The sequence below is a fragment of the Perognathus longimembris genome, chromosome 18 (genome assembly GCF_023159225.1).
Source record: "Perognathus longimembris pacificus isolate PPM17 chromosome 18, ASM2315922v1, whole genome shotgun sequence".
In the NCBI taxonomy this organism is placed as follows: domain Eukaryota; kingdom Metazoa; phylum Chordata; class Mammalia; order Rodentia; family Heteromyidae; genus Perognathus; species Perognathus longimembris.
The window spans coordinates 12434482-12458543 of NC_063178.1; the positions used below are offsets into that span (position 1 = coordinate 12434482).

Here is a 24062-nt window from a genome sequence, read left to right on the forward strand (position 1 = left end):
AATTTGTCATGTCCCAGTATATTTTAGATCTAGATTCTGCATATGAGAAAAACTGTGCCATTTGTCTCTCTCAGCTAGGCTTACTTCATTTAACATGGTTTGTTCTAGGTCCATCCATTTCCCTGCAAATGACATTATAGTGTTCTTTCTAATGGCTGTGTAAAATTTCATTGTGTCCAGGTACCACATTCTTTGGATCCACTCATCTATTGTGGGGCATCTGGGCTGTCTCCATAACTTGGCGATTGTGAATAGTGCAGCTGTGAACACGAACGTGCAAGTGCCTTCATGGAGCTTGGCTTCCAAAGCCATCTTGCTTGTGTTTGAATCTTAGAGCCAACCCTCTTTATTGTAATAGATTCATGTTTATTCTCCGAATGTGATTTTCATGACTGATGATATGTGGTGTGGTAAAAATTCTATTCATATTTCAAGAGATGTTAGTTGCAACGTCCTATAAATGTCAATTAGGCCTAGATGGCCGATAGTGTTGCTCGGTTCTTATTTTCTGTATATATCATAGTTCTGTTACAAAGTGAAGTATATTAGCCGTTTCTGTAATTGAGCATGAAATTCTCAATTGGTTTGGCTCCGTGTAATTGAAGCTGTTAAATGCACACACATTTAGGATTGTTATGTTTTCTTAATAAAGTGGACCTTCTATCATTAGGAACCTATCTGATAATAAGATAGAAACTTCTAAGTGTTTATATGATGTGCCTTTTTCCTAGCCTTTCACTTTTAACTTGATCACTTGGGTTGAGTTTCCTGTAGATAGCACTTAGGTAGGTTTTAGTTCTATGACTGCACTTAGGTGGGTTCTAGTTCTATCCCTGAGTCTTTTAATGTGTAATAGTTATACTTAGTGTAGTTATTTTTTCAGATTTAATTCTATTATCTTAAGCACTTTTTTCCTTTCTCTTTTCTTATTCCTCTTTCCCTTTATTGCCTTCCTTTAAAAACTTACTTGAGGGGCTGGGGATATGGCCTAGTGGCAAGAGTGCCTGCCTCATATACATGAGGCCCTGGGTTCGATTCCCCAGCACCACATATACAGAAAATGGCCAGAAGTGGCGCTGCGGCTCAAGTGGCAGAGTGCTAGCCTTGAGCAAAAAGAAGCCAGGGACAGTGCTCAGGCCCTGAGTCCAAGCTCAGGACTGGCCAAAAAAAAAACTTACTTGAAAACTTTGATCCATTGTAACTTACCATTTTATGCAAATATTTGTGATTGTAGGATAAAGAGTTTTAATTCTTAAACGTCTAAGAGTGAGCATTTTCTTTTGTCAACTACTATACTCTGACCCGTTGCTAGTTTCTCATATAAATAGTGTAAGTGCTCTTGTCTTGGTAACTCAGCTTCTGGAGTGGGCGGGATTTCAAAGTCAGAGGAACTCTGTGAATCCGCACGTGGGCCAAGACTCAGCAACCTTTGTTCCTCAGGTTCCTCATCGCTCACAGGAGTTGGTTCTGCCACACTAGGAACCATGCTTGCTTCTTGCTCTCTGCTTTTCACATGAGAGTGAATGTCCTTTGGGCAAAGTATATTTTGTTCCACCTGTGAGGTGGCAATATTCTCTTTGGTTTTTGCTCTCTTGACACCTTGGTTCAAAGAGGTAAAATCCCCCATGTGTTTGTCTTGGGACGATAACAAAACAGTATCTGACTGGCTGTCCCAGCCTTGACTTCCATCTGTGATATGTGTTGACTGAGAAGAATTCTGGGAGGACCCATGGGTTGATTCTCCATCGGAGTCGCTGAAAAGCTTGGGTGACTGAGAACCCCCCGTCTCTGTGGAGGAAGGGAACATTCCCAAGCCCTCCTCTGTGATGTCATGGCTTCTTCTGAAGAACGCCTCCCACTGCGGGACATCCACGTGGGCGCTTGGCTGGGCAAGTGCTTCCGAGCCCAGAGCCCTCGGTAGTGAGGGCAGGGTTTCTGGTTCTTCTTCACTTTCACTGTTGGACTCTTCACAGTCTATAAAGTTGGCCAAAGAAGAGCTTTCAGTCCTCTCTGCATTGCAGCATCCTATGCTTTGCGTCTGTTTTTCTGGCTGGTTTTGTGATAGTGCAGTCACTGGAGATGCCTCGGGGTGAAGAGTTAGTGGGTATGCAGCCTTGCGCCTTAAAGGTACTGGCAGGGGGTCAAAGAGGTCATCCTCCTCCTCTGTGCAGCCAGCGAGATAGAGACAAGCGTACAAGATAAAGGGAAAGGGAGTCAGTGTGTGCTTCCAACAATCATTTCATGTGTAGCATTTACCTATGTTTTTAATTGTTGGAACTACACAGGATAGAGGATCTGCTCCTCATCAAAGAGAAATGAAAAGGCCTCTTATTAGGATAGTCTAACCTTTTTGCACAGCTCCCTATATCATTCCGGAAATTCTCTACAGATTGTAGGACCAATGTATATTTTTTTCTTTGTTTTTTTAAGTATGACAGGTGATTCTACTCATCAGCCAAGTTTGAACACAGTATAATCTGCCAACAGTAGGTGCTCAGTCATTTGACTGATTTATTAGTGAAAAGGTAAATTTTTCCCCATTTTCCTCTACATACATTTTATTGATATTTTATGCACACAGGTATTGAAGATAGCTAAGGGAAATACTTTCACCAAAATACAGAATAAGCAATACTGCAAGAAGTAAATGCTTGGCTAAAGATCTGAGTGATATAGTACTTTCATAGTGTGCTTAACAGCCTGGATTCAGTCCCCAGCATGGCTAAAACAAGAAAAGGCCACAAAACCATTAACAAAACTTATTTAGCTGACTTTTAACCATACGACATTAACATGGAATAAACCTAATCTACATAAGTGCTGAAAATACATGTAAAGACTGATAGTCTCTCAATATATAACATGAGAGAAGAAATATCCCAGTACCCCAGCTCCCTTAAGGTTAACATCTACTGTCTTAGTGATCAAGGATGACTCGGAGCACTGCATTTTTCATAGGGGTACTGAGATTTTGAACTTGGCTTCACTCTTCGCTGCCAGGTATTTTGTTTTTTGTTTTTTTAATCCATTTAGGCCATTCCTCAGTCTTTTTTCTCCTTATTTGCCAATAATTTAATCTAATAATGGGTCTTAAAGCAATCTTACAAAATTGTTTTATCACATTATTTATAAACCTAAGAAGTATGAAATCACCTAAATTGAGTATGTAACTACTAAATTGATGTCACTGAAAGTAATAAAAGAATATTTTTCCAATAACATACTTGAAGGAAAAATTCTATACCTACATGGATTTGTAAAAGTGATATAAACAGCTTTGAAGTCAGGATGTGCCTGCAAAGTCTCAGTGTGGTTACATTTCCGCAGTACTTTCTTCCTTGCTTGTCCTTCCTAATGATTCTCATCTACCTCCACCATCCACACGAGGAGGCCAGGACACTGCTCTAGCTCTAGCTGTGATTGTCCTGTCCACTGAAGCGCCTCTATAGAAGCAAGAAAGACAGGAGGGAGGCAGTGTACTTATCAAAATAGTTTAGATTCCTGTAGGTATATATAACCTTTCCTCATCGAATTATCTACGAATGTAAGAGGAACTAAAATACATTTTACAAAAGTGGTCTCATGAGGACAAATACAGTAGTGGTAAACTATTAAATTATCTTAAACTGAACTCCAGCCATTGGAAGGAACAACACAACCTATTCTTCCCCTCCCAAAAACAAAACAACCAAAAACCCTCATTATACCACACAAAAAGCCCTTAAAAAATGACTTCTAAAAAATTTAAAAAATAAAATGACTTCTGAAATTACTCCTTGCGCTAAGACAAAAACTTTAAAAGCAACTAATATCTGTATATTGATACCAACCAGAATCAAGAAACTAGAAAAAAGAAATCTTAAGTCAATGGCTTCAACGTCATTAAGGAATTTCAAAACTAAAAGTACAAAACATACAAAAAGGGAGACAAGTAGAAATCATTGAAACAGAGCAGTCAATGTAATGTAAGCTCATTCTTTGAGAAGGTAAGTAGAATCAAGAGTGAAGGAGTAATCCCAGCTACTCCGGAGGCTGAGATCGAGGGTCATGATTCAAAGCCAGCCTGGACAGGAAAGTCTGTGAGACTTATCTCCAATAAAAGCTGGAAGTGGCACTGTGGCTCACATGGTAGAACGCTAGCCTTGAGTACAAAGAGGCTCAAGGACAGCACTCAGGACCTGAGTTCAAGTCCCAGGAAGTGGGGAGGAGGTAGAAACTGAAGAAGTTAAAACCCCTAGAGTCTACAACGAGTAAGTTTTAGCCAAATAAATCAGCAACTTGAAATGGAAAAATTCTCTGAAAACAGTGGAAATTACTCAACAACCTAACTTGACTAGTTAGTCCTGTAACTATTAAAGAATCAAAATTTGTAGTTTTAAAAAAACCTTTCCTCAATGACAGTCTTGGTCTAGGTTGCTGAGGGCAGCACCCAAGTCCTGAGTTCAAGCCCCATGACTGACAAAAAAAAAGCATTTGACAAAATCATAGTATTGATACCAGGTAAGAATTCTTTATATACTAAGAATACAAGAGAATTTCTTATGTCATGAAACATTAATGAAAACTTAGTATTATATTTTACAAATGCTCTTTCTCAAGACTGGGAACAAGGCAATGACATCACTTCTACATTGTAGTGAGAGTTGAGGCAGGCAGAGAAAACTAAAAGCATCCTGACTGAAAAGAAGCAAGAAGCTTCTATTGTCACAGATAACAATATCTATGTAGGACATGGGATGTAGCATAAAAACTAGAAAATGAACTATAAAAGGTATGTGTGTGTATATATATATATACATATATATATGTAACTTGTGTATGTGATATATATATGGTTGCTGGGTAGAAGACCAATATACAGAAACCAGTGGGATTTCTGAACATGAGTAACAATATAGGACTGCTAGAATTTCCACACACTTCCGGAATGCAATAAGGCACTTGCAGATGTGAAAGCCTATGTGTAGGGCAGCTTACTCTGTAATAAACACTGGAAACAACCCGAACTCACACCAGCAGATGAATGAGTCAACAGTTATGGTGTGTCCACCAGCAGACTTACTGCTCAACATTTTAAAAAAAAGGTGGGGGGGAGTAAGGTATTGATGCATGCACCAAATCTTTGTGACCGTGTCTCAGCAAAGATGCCAAATACTACAATAGAGTAAGATACAAAATAAAATGCCAGTTGCAAGCAGATAACACTAGAAAATGTAGCACCATTTTTATACTTGTTTCACGCTTTCAGAAGTCAAGATCAGAAGGCCACGCCCTTCCTGAGATCACGTGACAAGTACAGTGGTGTGAGTGTCTACACTGCCCAGGTCACATTTACCAACCAGAACACCCTGAGAAGCAAGTTTTGGCAGGAAGTGCACACCACTGAACCCAGGACCATTCTTACCTGAGTCTAGGTAGATGGTTCTAGCTCTCTTCAGTTTTCCAAGTGGTTTATACTTTTGTTCAGTGCTTTGGGAAGACCGACAAAAAGGCTTTAAGCTGAAATAAATGAGAATATTTGATGTTCCCTTTGGAAAGAGCTGCGGAGAGGCAAGCACCGCTAATAGATATTAGGGGAAATGGCCACAAGAGAAAACACACCAGTACTTTTCTTTTTTTTGTCAGTCATGAGGGCCTGGGTGCTGTCCTTAAGCTCTTTCACTCGAGGCTGGGGCTCTTCCACTTTGAGCCACAGCATCACTTCCTATATTCTGGTGGCTAATTAGAATCTTTCCTGTGCAGGCTGGCTTCCAATGGCAATCCTCAGATCTCAGCCTCCTGAGTAGCTAGGATTACAGGCCTGAGCCACCACTGCCTGGAACACCACTACTTTTTTTTTTTTTTGGCCAGTCCCGGGCCTTGGACTCAGGGCCTGAGCACTGTCCCTGGCTTCTTCCCGCTCAAGGCTAGCACTCTGCCACTTGAGCCACAGCGCCGCTTCTGGCCGTTTTCTGTATATGTGGTGCTGGGGAATCGAACCTAGGGCCTCGTGTATCCGAGGCAGGCACTCTTGCCACTAGGCTATATCCCCAGCCCAACACCACTACTTTTGAAAACCGAAAATGCTTAACTACGATAACAAACCATCATGTCAGTATAATGAAGTGGTAAATAAAGTCCTTGAATACAACCAGTAGAACTGGCAGGGGTGAAGGAATTACCAGTAGACTAAAGCAAACCTTAGATCTTTGTTCTTGTAATGTACACCAATAGGACCTTATCCTATAACACTAAGACAATGGCTTCTGGCACTCACAAAACACTGCTGCTTCCCAGGTCCCATTCAGTGGGATTTATTTACATCTTGCAGGAATCTAACAAATTTAATTATCTCGTTCTAGAGCCACAGGCAGAAAGCTAAGACACAGAAGTCAGGTTTGAAGGAGTCATCCGTCACTGCAGAAGGCATTACCTCAGCTTCCCTCTGCCAGGTGGCCAGAAACCTAACATCCCACCTGTGGAGAGCCTCAAAGCTCCCTGCCCCCCCACATGGCCTCCACATCCTACCCCTGTTCCTACCCACCCCTGGAATCTTCTAGAACCTCTGCTGTGCTACCACTCCTCTGTGCAAATGGAGGTCATTCTCTGTCTACCACACATTTGCTTGGTAGAAATACAAGCTGGAGGACACACATTTAACAACCACTCTAATGTTTGTTCAAGTGTAACCCTACACAGCACATTTGGATTTCAACATGGGGCCTCTTCTGTCTGTCCATTAATTGCCATCTGGCCTGATTAAGGTCACATAAGGAAATGGTAGCACCAAGATTCCATGGAGGACAATGTGGCAATACTACCTGTGCATTTGGCCACATAAAGAAGGAAACACAGAAATGAACAAAAGAAACAGGTTCGACATGTGTCAACTTTCAGGCAAAAGCACCCTTTGTCTCCTAGGCTAGAATCCAGCAAGGGAGAGGCAGGGCCCACAAGGAGCAACTACTCACATTTCTCTAACTTTATCCAGGGTTATGCCGACAGGAATGACATTTGGGTATGCGTTCACAGGGCGGATGTAGCTCAAGAAATCTTTAATCTGGAGGAATATAAAAGGAGCAGTTAATCTCTACAGTGAAAATCTGGGGTGTTGGAGAAGATGTAAGGGAAGGCCATGGGAAAGAGAAGCAAAATTTCTATGACTGTGGTTCCTGATGCTCCCTGGCACTTGGCAGGACATCATCCAGGAACCTCTTGAGAAAAATAAGCAACACCCAGGGTCCCCTCCCAAGACCCCCCAAACAAAGAGCTGCCATGGGCTCTACTCAGGGGATTCTGCTCCTCAGGAAGGGCTATGAACCCCTGATTAAGGTGATCCCAAGATTTTGTATTTTAAATATAGAATCTCCTTGTCCAAGAAAATCAGATGTTCATATGGAATAAATCTTCCTTCAGGAGAGTTAAACTATAACAGTTAAGTAGAATGCACGCAAGAAAACAAGGTCGTTTTATTTACTTATTTATTTGGCCAGTCCTGGGGCTTGGACTCAGGGCCTAAGCACTGTCCCTGGCTTCTTTTTGCTCAAAGCTAGCACTCTGCCACTCGAGCCACAGCGACACTTCTGGCCGTTTTCTGTATATGTGGTGCTGGGGAATCGAACTCAGGGCCTCATGTATACGAGGCAAGCACTCTTGCCACTAGGCCATATCCCCAGCCCAACAAGGTCGGTTTAGAAGAGGTACAAAAAGGCGCAATGCCAATGTACATCTGATCATATAAAATAATATTTATCAAAATGAACTTCAGGAGATGGAAAAAAGAAAAAACAAGGTCATGAGGGAAAAACAAAAAGGGCAAAGGAAGGGATGCCACAGTCTAGAAAGAAATGTACTCATTTCCTGACTTACAATGCAGTAACCCCTCTGTACTTCATTCTTATAATAACAATAAATAAACATTCTTTTTTGTTAAAGCCAGGTACTAGTGGCTTACACCTAGTATCCTACTCAGAAGGTTCAGTTCTGAGGATTGTGGTTCAAACCCAGCCTGGGCAGTAAAATCTGTGAGACTCTTATCTACAATTAACCACCTAAAAACTGGAAGTAGAGCTGTGCTCATAGTGGTAGAGCACTAGCCTTGAGCAAAAAAGCTTGAGGATAGTGCCCAGGCCCTTGACCAACAAAAAATAAATCATAAAATCATAAAAAGAAAAGTAAGTCTTAGAATTGCATTGTTCTTTCCCCCAGTGAATAATTATTAGTGAGGGAATTGCATCTTGGCTGTTACCTGATTTGTTCCTGTACTTTCTTATTCAGCCACACACATGCTGGTTACCAGCCTAGAACAAGGACTCCAACTATTCTTTCCATTGTATCGAGGTGACTGGAGTCCCCAAGGAAAACACAACCCAGTAAAGCCTACATGGACTAACGTTTGACTCAGACTACAGAGAGGAAGATGGGCTCCAGGCGCAGCCAGGGGGTCTCCCCCAACGGCACGTCAGGATGATTCACTCTGACGCAGCCCTCTCCCGGGAAGGGCCCCTCCCCACGTCATACTCTGAAATACTGGAGCCTGGTGACACACTGGCATGTGTCGGTATGCACAACAATGGAGCTTCCTCAATTCTAAAGCGTACAAGGAGCCGTACAAGCTGGTCCCGGCATGTCTACTGTCTCTTGCATGAGGCCAAGTGGGTTTTGATCAACTGCACACATAAAATTACTGTCTTTTCCCCAAATTCTACACCATCACAGTTACGTGCAAACATCTCTTATGAAACCACTGTATTTATGAAACATCACAGCCTTGTCATGCTTAGGAACACTAAACACGACTTCCATATTACATGTGGGTGCCATTTTTAAATAGAAAAATCCCCAACAAAAGCACGAACAGCTGGGTGCTAGTGGCTCACATGTGTAATCCAGGCCACTCAGGAAGCTGAGATCTGAGCATGACAGCTCAAAGCCAGCTCAGGCTGGCTTTGAAAGCCCAAGAGACACTTAGCTAACCACTAAAAAAGCAGAAGTGGAGCTGTGGTTCCAAGTGGTAGAGCACTAGCCTTGAGCAAAAGAGCTCAGGGACAGCGCCCAGACCCCGAGTTCAAGCCCCATAACTGACAAAATAAGAAGCATAAACACTTGAAAATAATGGCATTCAATAGGTCACAAAAAGAACCCTAAAATAAGTGCCTCATACCTTAAACGTAGCTACTCAGGAGACTGAGATCTGAGGATCACGGTTCAAAGCCAGCCCTGGCAGAAAAGTCCATGAGACTTATCTTCAATAAACTACGCAGGAAAAGCCAGAAGTGGTGCTGTGGCTCAAATGGGAGAGTGCTAGCCTTGAGTAAAAGAATCTCAGGGGCAGTGCCCAGGCCCTGAGTCCAAGCCCCAGGACTGGCAAAAAAAGAAAAAGAAAAAACCAAGAATGCATGTGTCGCCTGGTTCAACTGGCATTGCAAATCACATGTGTTAGCAAGTGGCCCACATTTTCACTATGTCAAGATGCCTAAAGCATGGTAAGTACTGATCTGGGGGTGAAGAGTCGTCATGAGTCAGCAAACACGTAAATACAGAATCCATGCGTAACAAGAGCCACCTGTTTCTAAAAGTGACCTGAAAGCAAAGGAGATAAGTGAATGTGAAGGGAGATACTTGACCGGAAGGCTGCTCAACAGCTCAGCCTGCGCCGGGCGGAGCCTCTTACCTCGCTGAAGGAGGAGTGAAAGGAGAAGCAGGCTCTGTAGGAACTCTCTCCAGTCCTAAAACAAACACACAACACGGAAAGGTCACCGACTGTGCCTCTGATCATAGATAATAACATTCATCCAAATGAACTCCAGGAAATGGAAACAAGTTGGCTTTTTTTTCTCCTTAAAAGTATCACTGTCCAAAAAGTAATGTACTCTTTACCTGACTTATGTAATTGTAAACCCCTGTTCACATCACTTTTATAATAACAAAGAAAAAAAAATAATAGGCCGGGCACCGGTGGCTCACATCCACTCAGGAGGCTGAGATCTGAGGATCACAGTTCAAAGCCAGCCTGGGCAGGAAAGTCTGTGAGACTCTTACCTCCAATTAAGCAACAAAAGCTGCAAATGGAGCTGCAGCTCAAGTGGTAGAGCACTAGCCTTGAGCACAAAAGCTCAGGTACAGCACCCAGACCCTGAGTTCATGCCCCAGGACCAGCACCAAAACTAACAGTAACAGGGCTGGGGATATGGCCTAGTGGCAACAGTGCTTGCCTCGTATACATGAAGCCCTGGGTTCAATTTCCCAGCACCACATATACAGAAAATGGCCAGAAGGGGCGCTGTGGCTCAAGTGGCAGAGTGCTAGCCTTGAGCAAAAAGAAGCCAAGGACAGTGCTCAGGCCCTGAGTCCAAGCCCCAGGACTGGCCAAAAAAAAAAAAACTAACAGGAACAGGAAGTGGAGCTGTGGCTCATAGTGGTAAAACACTATCAAAAAAGTGCTCAGGGACAGGGCTCAAGTCCTTAGTTCAAGCCCAACACCAAACAAATAAACAAAAATAACAATAATAAAGAGTTCAGCAAGTGAATGAATGCATTATTAGAGTTGAAAAGGAAAGATTATTCATTTTCAAAAGAGCATTGACTAATAAGCACACAGCACACAGTTTCACAAGTAATCAATAAATGCTAAGGTGATAAAGTAAGCCATTTTCCAAATAACATCAGCAAAGATTAAACCATATTCAATACTAAGATGTCTATAATTAAAAACACTCATTTTTTAAATTTTTTTTAAGAAAAAAATTTGGTAAAGTGTTTCAAGAGCCTGGGGGGGGGGCCTGGGGAGAAGGTCACTGAGCAAAAAAAACAACCCCAAAAACCACAGAGTTAAGTTCGCCTTTCCCATTTAGGTTATTCCAGGATAAAACCATGCAGGGACAGGAGTAAACGTCTTCTAGAAGTGGAAGTCTGTTCTTAGCATTGTAAACGACAGGTCAAGAAGGGGGCTCAGGTATGAGCACAGTGAATTCCACGATCTCCAGCAACTGTAATTTGCAGCCAGTACTCAGACACCTTGGGGCTCCTCCAATCATGCTATCTTCTCACTACAACAGACTTTGGGGTACACTGGCTACTACAGAACTGGAAGTAAAATCTCTTTAAGTTGTAAATTAAAGAAATTACTCACTAGAATTATAACATGTCTCCTTTTTAATTTTTCTTCACTTGTTTTTATGCCAGTACTAGGGTTTGAACTTACGGACTTAGGCTCTTGCTTAGCTTTTTCATCTCAAGGCTGGCCCTCTACCGCTTGAGCCAGAGCTCCGAGTCTGGCTTTTTGTTTGTGGACTGAAGAGTCTAACAGACTTTTCTGCCCCCGGTGGCTTTGAATCATAATCCTCAGCCTCCCGAGGAACTAGGACCACAGTGCCCGCCTTGGTATTGCTTTCTTACCTCACGATGACGTTTGTTTTCCTGGTTCTTTCTCCAAACCACATGGTGGATGGCTTAATACTGATTGTGTGCAGTGGAACTTTAGTTTTGGAAAGCATGCCACAGGGTAATTTACTCCCATGAAAATACTCCTCTGACTAGAAAAAGATTAAGACATAGTTACATATTTTCAATGAATTATTTGTAGGCAGGACCCTCAACAAACAAATGTAGATAAGTTTTCAGACATGAGGAAACAAGTGAGTGACTCCAAGTTGAGAAACATTTTGAATGATGACTGGCCTGGACTGTTCCAAATTCAGAACGAGAAAGGAAAAGACCATTCAGGGAAGGCTGCGTGCAATGTATGACCCTGAATGGACTCATGGATGGCTCTATTCCTCAAAAGCTGTGAAGACTGACAGTGAACCGCTAGGGAAGTCTGAACAAGGACTGTACTCTAGTTACTGGTACCATACTGATGCTATAAAGTTCCTGGGTCAAGAATTAAACTGGTTTACTGAAAGGGCTCCATGCTGAGGGCAACTGTGTTCTCCTAGGGCTTGAACTCAGGGCCTGGGCACTGTCCCCGAGCCTTTTTGTGCTTAAGGCTACCGCTCAACCACTTGAGCCACAACACCACTTCTGGCTTTTTCTGAGTAGTTTATTGGAGATAAGAGTCTCTTACAGACTTTTCCTCTAAGGCTGGCTTCAAACCATGATTCTCAGATCTCAGCCTCCTGAGTAGCTAGGATTACAGACAGTCGTGTTTTTTGAATGAGTCTTTCTACTTAACACTTAAACAGTTTTCAAAGCCAGGCATTGGTGGCTCATGCCTGTAATCCTGTCTACTCAGGGGGCGGAGATCTGAGGATCACCATTCAAAGTCAGCCCAGACAGCAAAGTCTATGAGACTCTTATCTCCAATAAACCACTTAGAGAACAGAAATGGTTCTGTGGCGCAAAGTGGTAGAACACTAGCCTTGAGCAGAGAAAGCTCAGGGACAACACTCAGGCCCTGAGTTCAAGCCCCACAAATGACAAAAATCTAAACGTAATACCTTTTGTAAAATGACCTCAGTATTTTTCAACCTTTTAAAAACACCTTTAAAAATTTTTTCTTCAGTTTTGAAAACTTTTGTTTACTTATATCTAGCTATTTCTCCAAAATGAGAATAAAGGTAAAATTTATAAACATACATGTGTGTGACTTTCAAAAACAAACAGTAGTAGAACATAAACATATTTGCAGAAGCTATAGGCTATAACATGTAACTACTTTTATTACAAATAAATTTGTACTCTCAAATGTCTGAGGCTAAATTTCATTAAGAAGAACTCTGGGGGTCTGCCTATTATTAATTCCGAGGCATATGTTCATGGACTAGAGTTATGCATAGACATATGACTTTGACCTAATACTTTAGGATCATGGAAAACCTGAAAACTGGATCTCTCCAAGCGCTTGGCTCATGCTTGTAATTCTAGCTATGCAGGAGGCCAGACAAGAGAATCATGGTTTGAACCTAACCTAGGGAAGGCAACTCCATGAGATTCTCATTCCCAATTAACCACCAGGAAGCCTTCAGTGGAGGTGGGGTTCAGGCAGTAGAGCGCCAGCCTCGACAACATCCAAGCTGTGAGTTCAAGCCCCACTACCAGCACAAGAAACAGAAATGAAGTTAAAAACACAAGCACACAAAGCAAAACAGGAAACAGAATCTCTGGGAGTCTGCTCTGAAGGAACCCGGAGAAAGGAACCCCCCCCCCACCACACACACACACACACACGGTACCTTGGGATGGCGACACGCATGGACCTGGGTGCTGCGATCTGTCGTGAGATGGTGAAGGATGTCAGGCATATTTCTAAACATGTCCAGCTTGTCCACGTGCACCTGCAGGAAATACCCAATAGAAGCGGGTGGCCAGAAATCACTCAGGGGCGGAGGGGGAGAGGGAGGGGGAAGGACAGGGAAAGGGGGATGAAGTAGGGAGGGCGGAAGGGAAGAGCGAAGGCCACTGTACCTGGACTCCAAGCTCTTCGCCAAGGTTGGTGAATAGATACTCATAGCCATAGGCCGCCTTGCAGTTCAGCCACGCCACGTGGTTCGGGCTCCTAGAGATCCAGCCCCGAACCAGCTCTAAGATTCCATTTAAGCACTCCTCCTACACAGCAGTTTTAGGAAACCCTGAACACTGAAGGGCCTCAATGACCCCATCTCTTCCCAACGTAAGTAGCATCTGTCCCCCAGCTAGACACAGCCACGCCCGGCCATCACCCATTTCCCCAGGCAGACTTACTCGGCTTGGGATTTGATAAAACCTTGGGTCACAGAAAGTAGTATCTAAATAAACGCTCTGGATATCTTTCACCCTGAAAAAGGAAAGGCATGTGACATAAATTACGGGTAAAATGTAAACTCTGTGTTTTACAGGGAGTTCCATTCCATTTGAATTTCTAATTACATTCAGAAATTTGATGGAGAAATCTTTTCGAAACAACAAACTATAGGCTTTAGATGAAGGATCGGATGAATTTTGACAAATCCATCTACTCCCACACCTAGAACAAGCCAAACAATTTAATCATTACCATCATTTTTTTTTCATTTTATTCTGCAGCACTAGGGAATCAGCTCAGGGTCTCCTACTTCTGAGGCAAATACTCTACCACGTGAACATGCCAACAGTTCTTTTTGTTTTACAGTTTATTTTTTGGTTAGGGTCCAATGCTAACTTTGTCTTCCTCCCTCTGTCTACTGAGTAACTGAGATTACAGGCATGTACCACCATACCAGAATGCATATTTGATTTTCAATAGGAACAAAGGCCTGTGTTTGGTGGGGCAAGAGCAGAAACACTTCCTTACACAAGTCAAGAATTAGACAAGGCCCACTACCTGCCCCCAGAGTGCAGAAGCTCCATTCTGGAAGCTTCTCCTTTGGCCAGTCTGAAATCTCCTGTATACAGGACAGTTCCATTGTTGCCCTGGAACAAAAACCTGAAAAGGAAATATTGCAAATCTCAGACAAAGTCCTAATAAATGAAGGACAGGAAGCCTGCCTAACGCACGGATTTACCACACATGGTTTTGACCAGGCAACACTAAAAAGCTAGTGGTTTTTTCAATCGAAAGAAATCTCAAGACAAAATTTTACTATCTTTAAATAGTCACACAAAGGGGTTTCGATTCAACACTGTATGTCAGCTTGAGAGTATAATGCACCTTGACCAATGTCACCCCTCGGTCCTTCTCCCCATCTCTCCCAAACCCCAACCACCCCCTCAAGTTACCTGGTCCCATTCGCACATCTGTACACTGCCTTCGACCACCCTTCCTCCCTCCACTCATCTGCCCCCCCCACCCCCCTTGATCCAACCCCCACCCCCACCCCCAACAAACAACACCACACTTCAGCTTCCAGGTACTCATTTTGTTAAAGTGATGAGTTACTCGGTCAGAGGAGTTAGACCATCGCGATCCTCTGCTGCATACGCCCGCCTCGGGCAATGGGGTTCTGCGCATGCGCAGGACCTGCGCATGTTCTCATCTGTTTCCAATGAACACCCACAGCGATTACGAATTCCCGCGGGCGGATTGGGCAGCCCCCGTCCCCTCCACGTCCTCAGGCCTAATTAACCCTCCGTGCCATCTATCTGCTCAGTGTTTCCCTGCCCTTAATTGTGTGAAACTCTACCTTTCAAAAACCCACCCCCACTGGGGGTGGGGTGGGGGGGAGTAGAGAACCAACAAGATGAAAGTGAATGTGCTCAAATGAAGCCACCAAGGGAAATTTCTGAGATCTGTGGCACGCGTGTCCTTAGGGGAAGTTGGGCAGGAGAAATGAATCGCGCGTGCGCAGTACACCGCTGAGCCCTGCAGCCTGAGCATGCGCGGGCTTTCCTCACTGGAACTCTTCTTGGAACCAAGGATGGCTGATAACAAGGTCTACTGTACCTGTACTCTACCTGCCAAATCCACAGCAGGTGCTTCCAACTACACATCTCCCTTATAAAAAACAGTGTATCACACACGCGGAGATAGGTAGAAAGAAGCGACAGAATGCAGCTACTACTGAGATGTACTTGGTGTGTCCCAACTACATGTGTTCCCATTCAAAATGAGACATGGGGATCTCCTTCATGGAGAGAAAGCTCCACATGCCGAGACGGAGGAAAATCACTGGAAAAGTAACCACTAAAGACTTCCACTAAGCAGAGAGCCACATTTCAATTCCAATCTTTACCCAAGTTCAAGTTACAGATTGAACTGGGCCAGAAAAATGGCCAAATCTCCCTACCCATTGTAATCTTTCAGATCCTAACACATGATTTCCACAAACAAAATACATGTTTACATATAATAAAGAAACAAAATAAGAGGGCCCACTTACATAACTGATCCTGGGCAGTGACCTGCAGGTAAGAGAGTGACAACAATCTCCTCCTTCTGAAAAGAAGAGGGGAAAAAATAATGACTGAAGTTATCACCAGGACCTAGCTAAATAAAGCAGATACCTCTCAAGGATATGCCTCAGTGTGGGTCAGGCAATGAGTGGGTAAATAAAATGTGCCAGGCGTCCGTGGCAAACTTCCTGTAATGCTAGCTACTCAGGAGGCTGAGAGCTGAGGATCAAAGTTCAAAGCCAGCCCAGGCAAGAAAGTCCATGAGACTCTTATCTACAATTAGCCACCAAAAAAATCAAAGAGGAACTGTGGCTCAGTGGTAAAATAGTGCTTTGAGCAAAAAAACAAGGACAGTATCCAGACCCTGAGTTCAATCCCCAGAACTGGCATAATACGACAAAATTAAAAAGAAAATGACTCAATAAAAAGCTACAATGAGAAATAAATTCACTTTAAAAATATTAACCATTATTTCACATCATGAAAATTATAACAAAACATAATGTACCCATGAGATCATGTAATAACTAGAGTTCCCATTATGAACTGGTAAAACAAAATAGGAGTGATTCTGCAAGTAATCATAAGCCATGCTCAAATCTTTCAATGTGGGAAGTAAGTATTAGTCATGGGCCGTCTCTATTCCTTTCAAAAATTAGAGGGTGAATTTTTCATTGCTGCCAAAGTGATTTCATGAGGAGCCTCAGAGGGAGGAGGTCAGCTTGTGAAGGAGGACCCCACAATAGGGCCACTGCCCTTTTTTATTTTTGTTGATTGTGGGGCTTGAACTCGGCGCCTGGGCAGTGTCCCTGAGCTCTTTTGCTCAAGGCTACCGCTCTACCCCTTTGAGCCACAGCACCACTTCCAGCTTTTGAGTGTTTAGTTGGAAATAAGAGTCTCATGGGGACTTTTCTGCCCCAGCTGGCTTTAATCGCAATCCTCAGGTCTGTCTCCTGAGTAGCTAGGAGTACAGGGGTGAACCACTGGCCCCTGGCTTTTAGTGCCCTTTAAAGGGGAGCTTTCTGCCCCTCTCCTACATGAGGACACAGTGCATGGCAGCCATCTGTGAACAAGAACTATGCAAGACCCCCAGACTTGTGATTGCAGCTGAGAGGGTCTAAAACAATCACAAATGTCTTGATTGGTTTTTGTTTTCTAAAAGCTTAATAATTCTAATGTGTGGTTAAATGAGCATTCAAAGTGAAGAGGAAAGAGCAACCATCCCTGTGGCAACAAGAAGAAAATCCAAAACATAGTTACCTTGCCTGTGGCTTCATCCACCAAAGATAACTGGGTAGGAGTTTCAATTTCAATTGATACCTATTGAAATACAAGATGGAGCATGCCTCAGTTCTCCCTGCTTTGCCATTTCAGACTAGAGGGGACTAAGGGAAGAAGTGATATATAGACTCTAGAGTCATTTCTGATTTCATTATACTTGAAAACATGATAAAGCAAAAATACTTGTATTAAGTATGAGAAACACTGTCTTTTCTATCAACTGTGTGTCGCTTGAAAGTTCCTGCTTTGGCCTGGTGGCGTGGCACTTCTTAAGGAAGAGAGGAACTGCTTTGGAAGGAAGGATGTTTGAAATGTAGGGTTTGGCTTAAACTAGTTTCTTTTCAAGATGGAATTAAGGGAAAGAAAAACAGGGTGTAAGATAGCACAAGAAATGTGCACACTGCCCTACTATGTAACTGTACCCTTTTTGCACAACACCTTGTCAAAATTTTTTGTGTAATTAATAAATAATTTTTTTAAAAAGATGGAATTAAGACACACCTCAGACTGTTCCAGAAATAGAGGTCGGGAGGGACAGTTTGAGATTACTTGTTTCCTGTTCATCTTATTTCAAAATCACCTTATGTAAATATATTTCTACCTATTCATACTAGCCAATCACCAGCAAATTATGAACCTGAGCCCAACCAATCTGAGTAGAGGGGCGGGGCCTGCTGCGTTAGGGATAAATAGGGGAGCAGCCTGCCTGCTCAGTGTGGTCACTTGCCAGATTTTTGGCTATTGGCCAAAATTTACTTCTGCAAAAGTAAGTTGCCAAGACAATTCTTTATTTTTTAATCTATTATTGTGACTGCTATCGTTCTTCCCCCCCCCCCCCAATCCTGGGGCCTGAACTCAGGGTCTGGACACCGTCCCTGAGCTTCTTTTACCCAAGGCTAGCACTCTACCACTTGAGCCACAGCGACACTTCTGGCTTCTTCTGTTTATGTGGTGCTGAGGAACCAAATTCGGGGCTTCATGCATGCTAGGCAAGCATTCTACCCCTAGGCCACATTCCTTGCCCCTGCTAAGGCTCTGGGAGAGCATATTTATAACATTAAGGTAGATCTAGCAATTTGGATTAAATGTCTTATAGCTCTGACATGGAAATGTGTGCATGCGTGCATGTACCTGAGAATCAATACTAGAGCTGAAACTCAGGGCCTTACTTAGCTTTTTTGCTCAAGGTTGGGACACTACCACTTGAGACGTAGCTCTACTTTCCACTTTTTTTTCTGCTCAATTGGAGAGAAGAAAGTCTCTCATGGGTTTGTCTGCCCATGCTGCTTCAAACTTCAATCCTCAGATCTCACCCTCGTGAGTAACCAGGATGACAGGTACGAGCCACCAGTGCTCAGCCGAGTCAGTTTTTATTGTGGCAAAGGGGTTGGCCTAACCTAGCTTTGTTTAAACTTCACATTGGGGTGTGTGTGTGTGTGTGTATGCATATGCACATGTATGCATATGCACGTGTATGTACATGTGTGTACATGTATGTGTAAGGATTTACACACATCAGCTTGCCCGGATATGAGGCAGCAAGGGAGAGAGGTGGAACTTGCAAGTTTTCACCTTTCAGACATCAATCACTCTCCATGACAGCTGTGCGCACTGTCAGCTCACGCAGTTCTTTAAGCCCTGGCCCACATGGGGCCCTCTTTCTCTGAAGCAGCCCTGGGTGCAGCAGGTGCTGACAAGTTTTCACTTTATGAGGCCATTTTATCAAATGCATCTGCAGTCACAATGTCCTGATCTGAAGTGATAGTAAATGGCAAAAGCAAACCCTATGCTCTGACCTGTTTTGGTGCCTGAGTTTTGCCCTTCAGCTCTAGTTCCCTATGATATAAAAATTATCACTTGGGTGCTTTGAAGTTCTGCTTGGGGTTATTTTCTTCCTTTTCAATATTTATTCATCTTTGTGGGTTTTTGTTGTTGTTGTTGCCAGTCCTTGGGCTTGACCTCAGGGCCTGGGCACTGTCCTTGAGCTTCTTTTTGCTCAAGGCTAGCGCTCTACCACTTGAGGCACAGCGCCACTCCTGGATTTTTCTGTTCATGTGATGCTGAGGACTCAAACCCAGGGCTTTGTGCATGCTAGGCAAGCACTCTACCACTAAGCCATATTGTAGTCCAGCATCTTCGTGTTTTATCTGTGTCCTTTGTATAATAATATTGGTAGTTCTTGTCTATAAGAGATTTAAAGATCAAAGTTTGATGTCAGCCCAGGCAGGGAAGTCTGGGACTCATCTCCCATTAACTACCAAAAAAGCTGAAAATGGAGCAGTAGCTCAAGTGGGTAGAGTGCTATCCTTGACCAAAATAAAATAAGCTCAGGGACACAACCTCTAGGCCCTAAATTCAAGCCCCAGGATCAGCAAATAATAAATAAATAATAAAATAAATAAATAAATAAATAAATTTTTCTCATTTTATTAAAACTAAGCTGAGAACTTACCTCTTGATCAAGACATGTTCATATTTCTAATAATGACTACTACAGATTTTATAATAATTAATCTTACATATTTATAATAATGACAACTGCACTGGCTTTTCTATATGCACATTTTCTATTTTATTCTGCCATATTAAAAGTTATCTACTCTGACAAAAGACTTTTTAAATTTGTCTTTTTTTTTCTGGTGATTCTGTATTCTTTACCTTATATATGGTGTGTTCCCATGCTTATCTGTGGGAGGGTGAGAGGGAAGGTGAAAAATCCCAGGAAAAGGGGTAAAGTGCAACAGTAGAGTGCACTGGACACTGATGAAAGTGAACTTTACAGCTTGTGGGTGGAGGCGGGAGGGAGGGACTGGGAGGGAGAATGAGAACAGAAGGCACTGTAGAAAGGCACTGTACGTACTGCCTGACACATGTAAATGTAACCCCTCTGTAGATCACTTCTAGAACAATAAAGAAAATTCTAAAAATAAAAATAAAAAGTTATCTTGAGCCTCCTGCCTTAGCATCCCATGTGCTGAGATTACAGGTGTGTGCTATCACACTTATCTTCATTCTAATTTTCTTTAATTAATAATTACTTATTTATTGTCAAAGTGATGTACAGAGGGGTTACAGTTACATACATTAGGCCATGGGTACATTTCTTGTACTGTTTGTTACCTCCTCCCTCATTCCCCCCTCCCCCCTCCCCCTTCTCCTCTCCCCCCATGAGTTGTTCAGTTGGTTTACACCAAATGGTTTTGCAAGTATTGTTTTTGGAGTCGTTTGTCTTTTTATCCTTTGTCTCTCGATTTTGATATCCCCTTTCCCTTCCCTAGTTCTAATACCAGTATATACAGTATCCAGGGTACTCAGATGAGATACAGTGATAGCGTGGGGACAACCACAGGAAGGGGATACAAGAGGATCATCAATAAAAGAAGCTACAGTTTCACATGACATATTGAAAGTAATTACAACAGTGATATAACACTCGTTTCCATAACATGGAGTTCATTCTACTTTTCTTATTGTGCCATTTTATGCCTTTCTTATTATAATCTATCAAATGTTTATTTTTCCTGATTTAGCCCATGATCTAAATAAACAGACTGAGCAATTATAATAATGAACATTCTATATTTTAAAATATTAGAATACAACTAAGGTCTTTAAATAAAGCAAAAGATCTAGATTAAACTTTTGAAGGAAAACAAATTAGCAGCACCTCAATGCTGACCTTTCCTAAATTGTGGAGTAACAAAACACCAAATGTCACCATTCAATTATTCAATTAACTTAATCACTGTAGCGGGTAAGGAATTGGGCTTTGAATAATTCCAATGCTTTATTCAATCTACCCCTAAAACTTTTTCCCTACTGCCATAGATTTAGCATTATTCAAAACAATGAAACTTACTATTCGTTTCTCCCAAAATCTGTATCTCGGGCTAGTTAACAGCAACTCCTTAGTAACAGGAGAACAATACAGGAAAACCTTCAAGCTGAAAGGAAAAGGCAGAGAATTCAGTTCCATCCAAAATGAGCCACCTTGGGGACTCAGACTGAGGCCAGTCTGAACAAAAAAGGAAATGAAACCTCATTTCAACAAGCCAGGTGTGAAGGTGCACGCTATTAGTCCCAGCTGCATCAGAAGCAAAAGCCAGAAGATTGTCCTGGGCAAACACATGAGACAGACCTTATCTGAAAAATAACTAAAGGAAAAGAGGGCTAGGAGTGTGGCTAAGGTTATAGAATGCCAGTCTCGCAAGCTTAAAGTCCTGAGCTCAAACTCCTCCCCTGTCTCCAGAAAAGGAAAAAACAAAAAAAACAAAAAACAATGATACCATAGACTTCATGATAATGGAACATCATGAACCCTCTCTTCCCGTCCCTCCCTCCCCCCTCCTATACAATGAAAACAAATTAATTATTGATTCACCAATAGTATGGAAAAACCCACATGAAAATAAAAATTATATAAAAGGAAGTAAGTATGATAAGACTGGAGTGTAGCTCAAGTGATAGAGCACATGTCTTGCAAGCACAAGGCCCTGAGTTCAAATCCTAGCACTGCAAAAACAAGCAAGAGTCTTTTGGGTATAATTCTATTTTTATAAGGCTCAAAAGCAACCAAAACTAATCCATAGAGTTGTCTTTTAGGAAGGATGACTGAGAGGAGGCCGAGGGGCTGGAATTTTGGTACTGTTCAAGTTCTCCCCTCTGGTTATAAGCTCATGTGGAAAAAATTCATCATGTTGACCTTTATGATGCATGCACTTTGCTGTCTAGATGTTCTGATATTTTTCTCTCAATTATTACACACACACACACACACACACACACACACACACACACACACCACCAGCGGCAGCAGCAGCAGCAGCAATATCTTATTACCTGCATTCCAATCTTCTTTTCAAGGTAGGGGCCCTTAATCCTTTCATGTGATCTATAAGCAAAAGAATAAGAATTATAAACATGTTCTTTATAAGAGGATTCCTAGGCCTAAGCTGCTGGAGCTGCCATCTTAAGGTTCCTGGAAAGAGAAATTACAGGACCTTCACTTTCCACAGATTTCCCAGTACCATTGGCTCTTTTCTTCTCTAGATGGCAAATCTTTTTGTTGTTGTTGTTGTTGTTGTGCAGTACTTGAGTTTGAACTCAGGACCTGGGAGCTGTTCCTGAGCTTTTTTGCTCAAGACTGGTACTCTACTACTTTGAGCCACAGCTCTACTACCAGTTTCTTAGTGGCTATTTGGAGATAAGAGTCTCACAGACTTCCTTGCTCAGGCTGGGTTTGAACTATAATCCTCAAATCTCAGCCACCTAGACATGCAAGCTTGCATCCAGGCAATCTGCTAGGAAAGCATTCCGGCTGAAGCCAAGAAAAAGGAGCGATTGATTCATCATCTTTTTCTGCCCACTGGGACTTCAAGGTTCACAGGTGGGATCTCACAGTCACACACACTTGAGCCACAGCCCTCCAATTCACCACACAGAGACAACATGAGAAAGCCAACCATTCAACAATACTCTACACAGAGTATGTATTATACTTTCCAAATCCTCGGCTTGTAAAGACCTAGACAATCAAACACTGAACTGTGGAACTAAATCAAACCATGTCTGATCATTTAATTACCAAAACCACCACTGCAGAAATACATAATCGGAGCTCCCTAGACCCAGTGAAAAACCAAGAAATCAGCACACCTCACTAAGCAATACTAACCGGACAGTGAATATATTTCCAAAGAAGCTATGCCACAGAAAAAAGGAAAGTGAATCAAGATTTTATTCCATGTTCCCAAACTAACTCAGTAGGTGGCACCAAAGCTTTGCATCATGGGTTCCCCCCCACCCCGCCCCATGCTTAGGCCCCTTCCCAACTGGTCCTAAGAGAATCAGGATATGTTGAGGCTCAGGCCTAAGGAATTTTCTTCATAACAGCTATCATGCTTTGAATTCCAGACTCAACTCAAAAACGTAAAAACCAAGGCATCCTCATCCAACAGGGTTTCTCACTGAGAAAAACCAAACCAAAAGTGTTATTCTGAATACAGACCTTCAGTGAAGGTCACAGTGCTACTTTGCCTTTGTTTATTTTTCCTCTCTTTCTTCTCTTCTTTTCTCCTGTCCACCCTCCTATTCCCTCCTCTTCTCTTCTCCAGGCCTGGGATTCAACTCAAAGCTGCCTGCATGCTAGGCAAGTGCATATGTGCATGTGTACGTGTATTTCAGTTTATCTTTATTTCTCATCAGGGCTAATGGCCGTGCTCATTATAGCACAAGGAATAAAACTGCTTTTCAGCCTAACAAATAAACTACGGTTCTGAAAGCTCTGGGATTGGTTCCATCCTCACTTGGGCATGTGGCTCAGGGCTCACATCATTAAGAACTCACAAGAGTTCTGGTGATCTGATGCCTTCTGCAAGGTAAATCTGCATCCTGCAGTCCTAGCCCAGCATGAAGTTTCACGTTGGATGTGGACAGAACTGAAAAGTGATGGAGGGCAACAGTAATCTGTCATCTCCCCTGGGCAGGCAGGAGGCCAGTTCAAGGCCTCCGCAAGTTCCACAAGTGATCATACCTAAACAGTAGCTGCTACGTGATGTATCTATAGACGGGGCGCGTTGCTTGCTAACTGACGTGTGAGGGTGTAAAAACCTCTCTCGCGACGCTCTCTTGAGTTCAAGCCCCAGGTCTGACTCGCACAAAAATGAAACTAATAAAATGCAATGGCAGCCCCTGAGCAGCTCTGCCGGGCGGCCCCTACCGCCAGCCCCTGACAAGCGCGGGACTCACCCTTGTGGCAGTGGGACAAGAAGTAGGCTCGGGCTCTCAGGTTCTCCCTGTCGAAGCGGTCTATGGAGATGGTGGGATACTCGGCCATCTGCCCCTGGAAGGAACTCATGGCACCGCCGAAGGCAGGACGAGGCCCCCAGCCTCTCCCCGCCAGCCGCAGAAGCGAGGTCCGCCGCTGCCAGAACGCGCCGCCACTTCCGGGAGCCCGCGCGCCGCCTCGCCATTGGCCAACCGAGTTCAGCCCCGTCCAATCCTAGCTGCCGGCGGCA

The 24062-nt window shown here is 43.0% G+C and overlaps 1 protein-coding gene across 1 annotated transcript; it reads right to left on the reverse strand.

The window, feature by feature from the left end:
* Positions 1-1202: 1202 nt before the first annotated feature.
* Positions 1203-23936, reverse strand: Dclre1c (DNA cross-link repair 1C). The gene is given in 15 exon segments (XM_048367486.1): positions 1203-1287; positions 1289-2163; positions 5405-5499; positions 6951-7039; positions 9653-9707; positions 11377-11513; positions 13152-13253; positions 13384-13524; positions 13660-13732; positions 14258-14359; positions 15753-15808; positions 17026-17085; positions 20906-20990; positions 21886-21937; positions 23794-23936. Coding segments are annotated over 15 exon segments (2058 nt in total). The 5' UTR covers positions 23903-23936; the 3' UTR covers positions 1203-1260.
* Between the last annotated feature and the right edge of the window lie 126 nt (positions 23937-24062).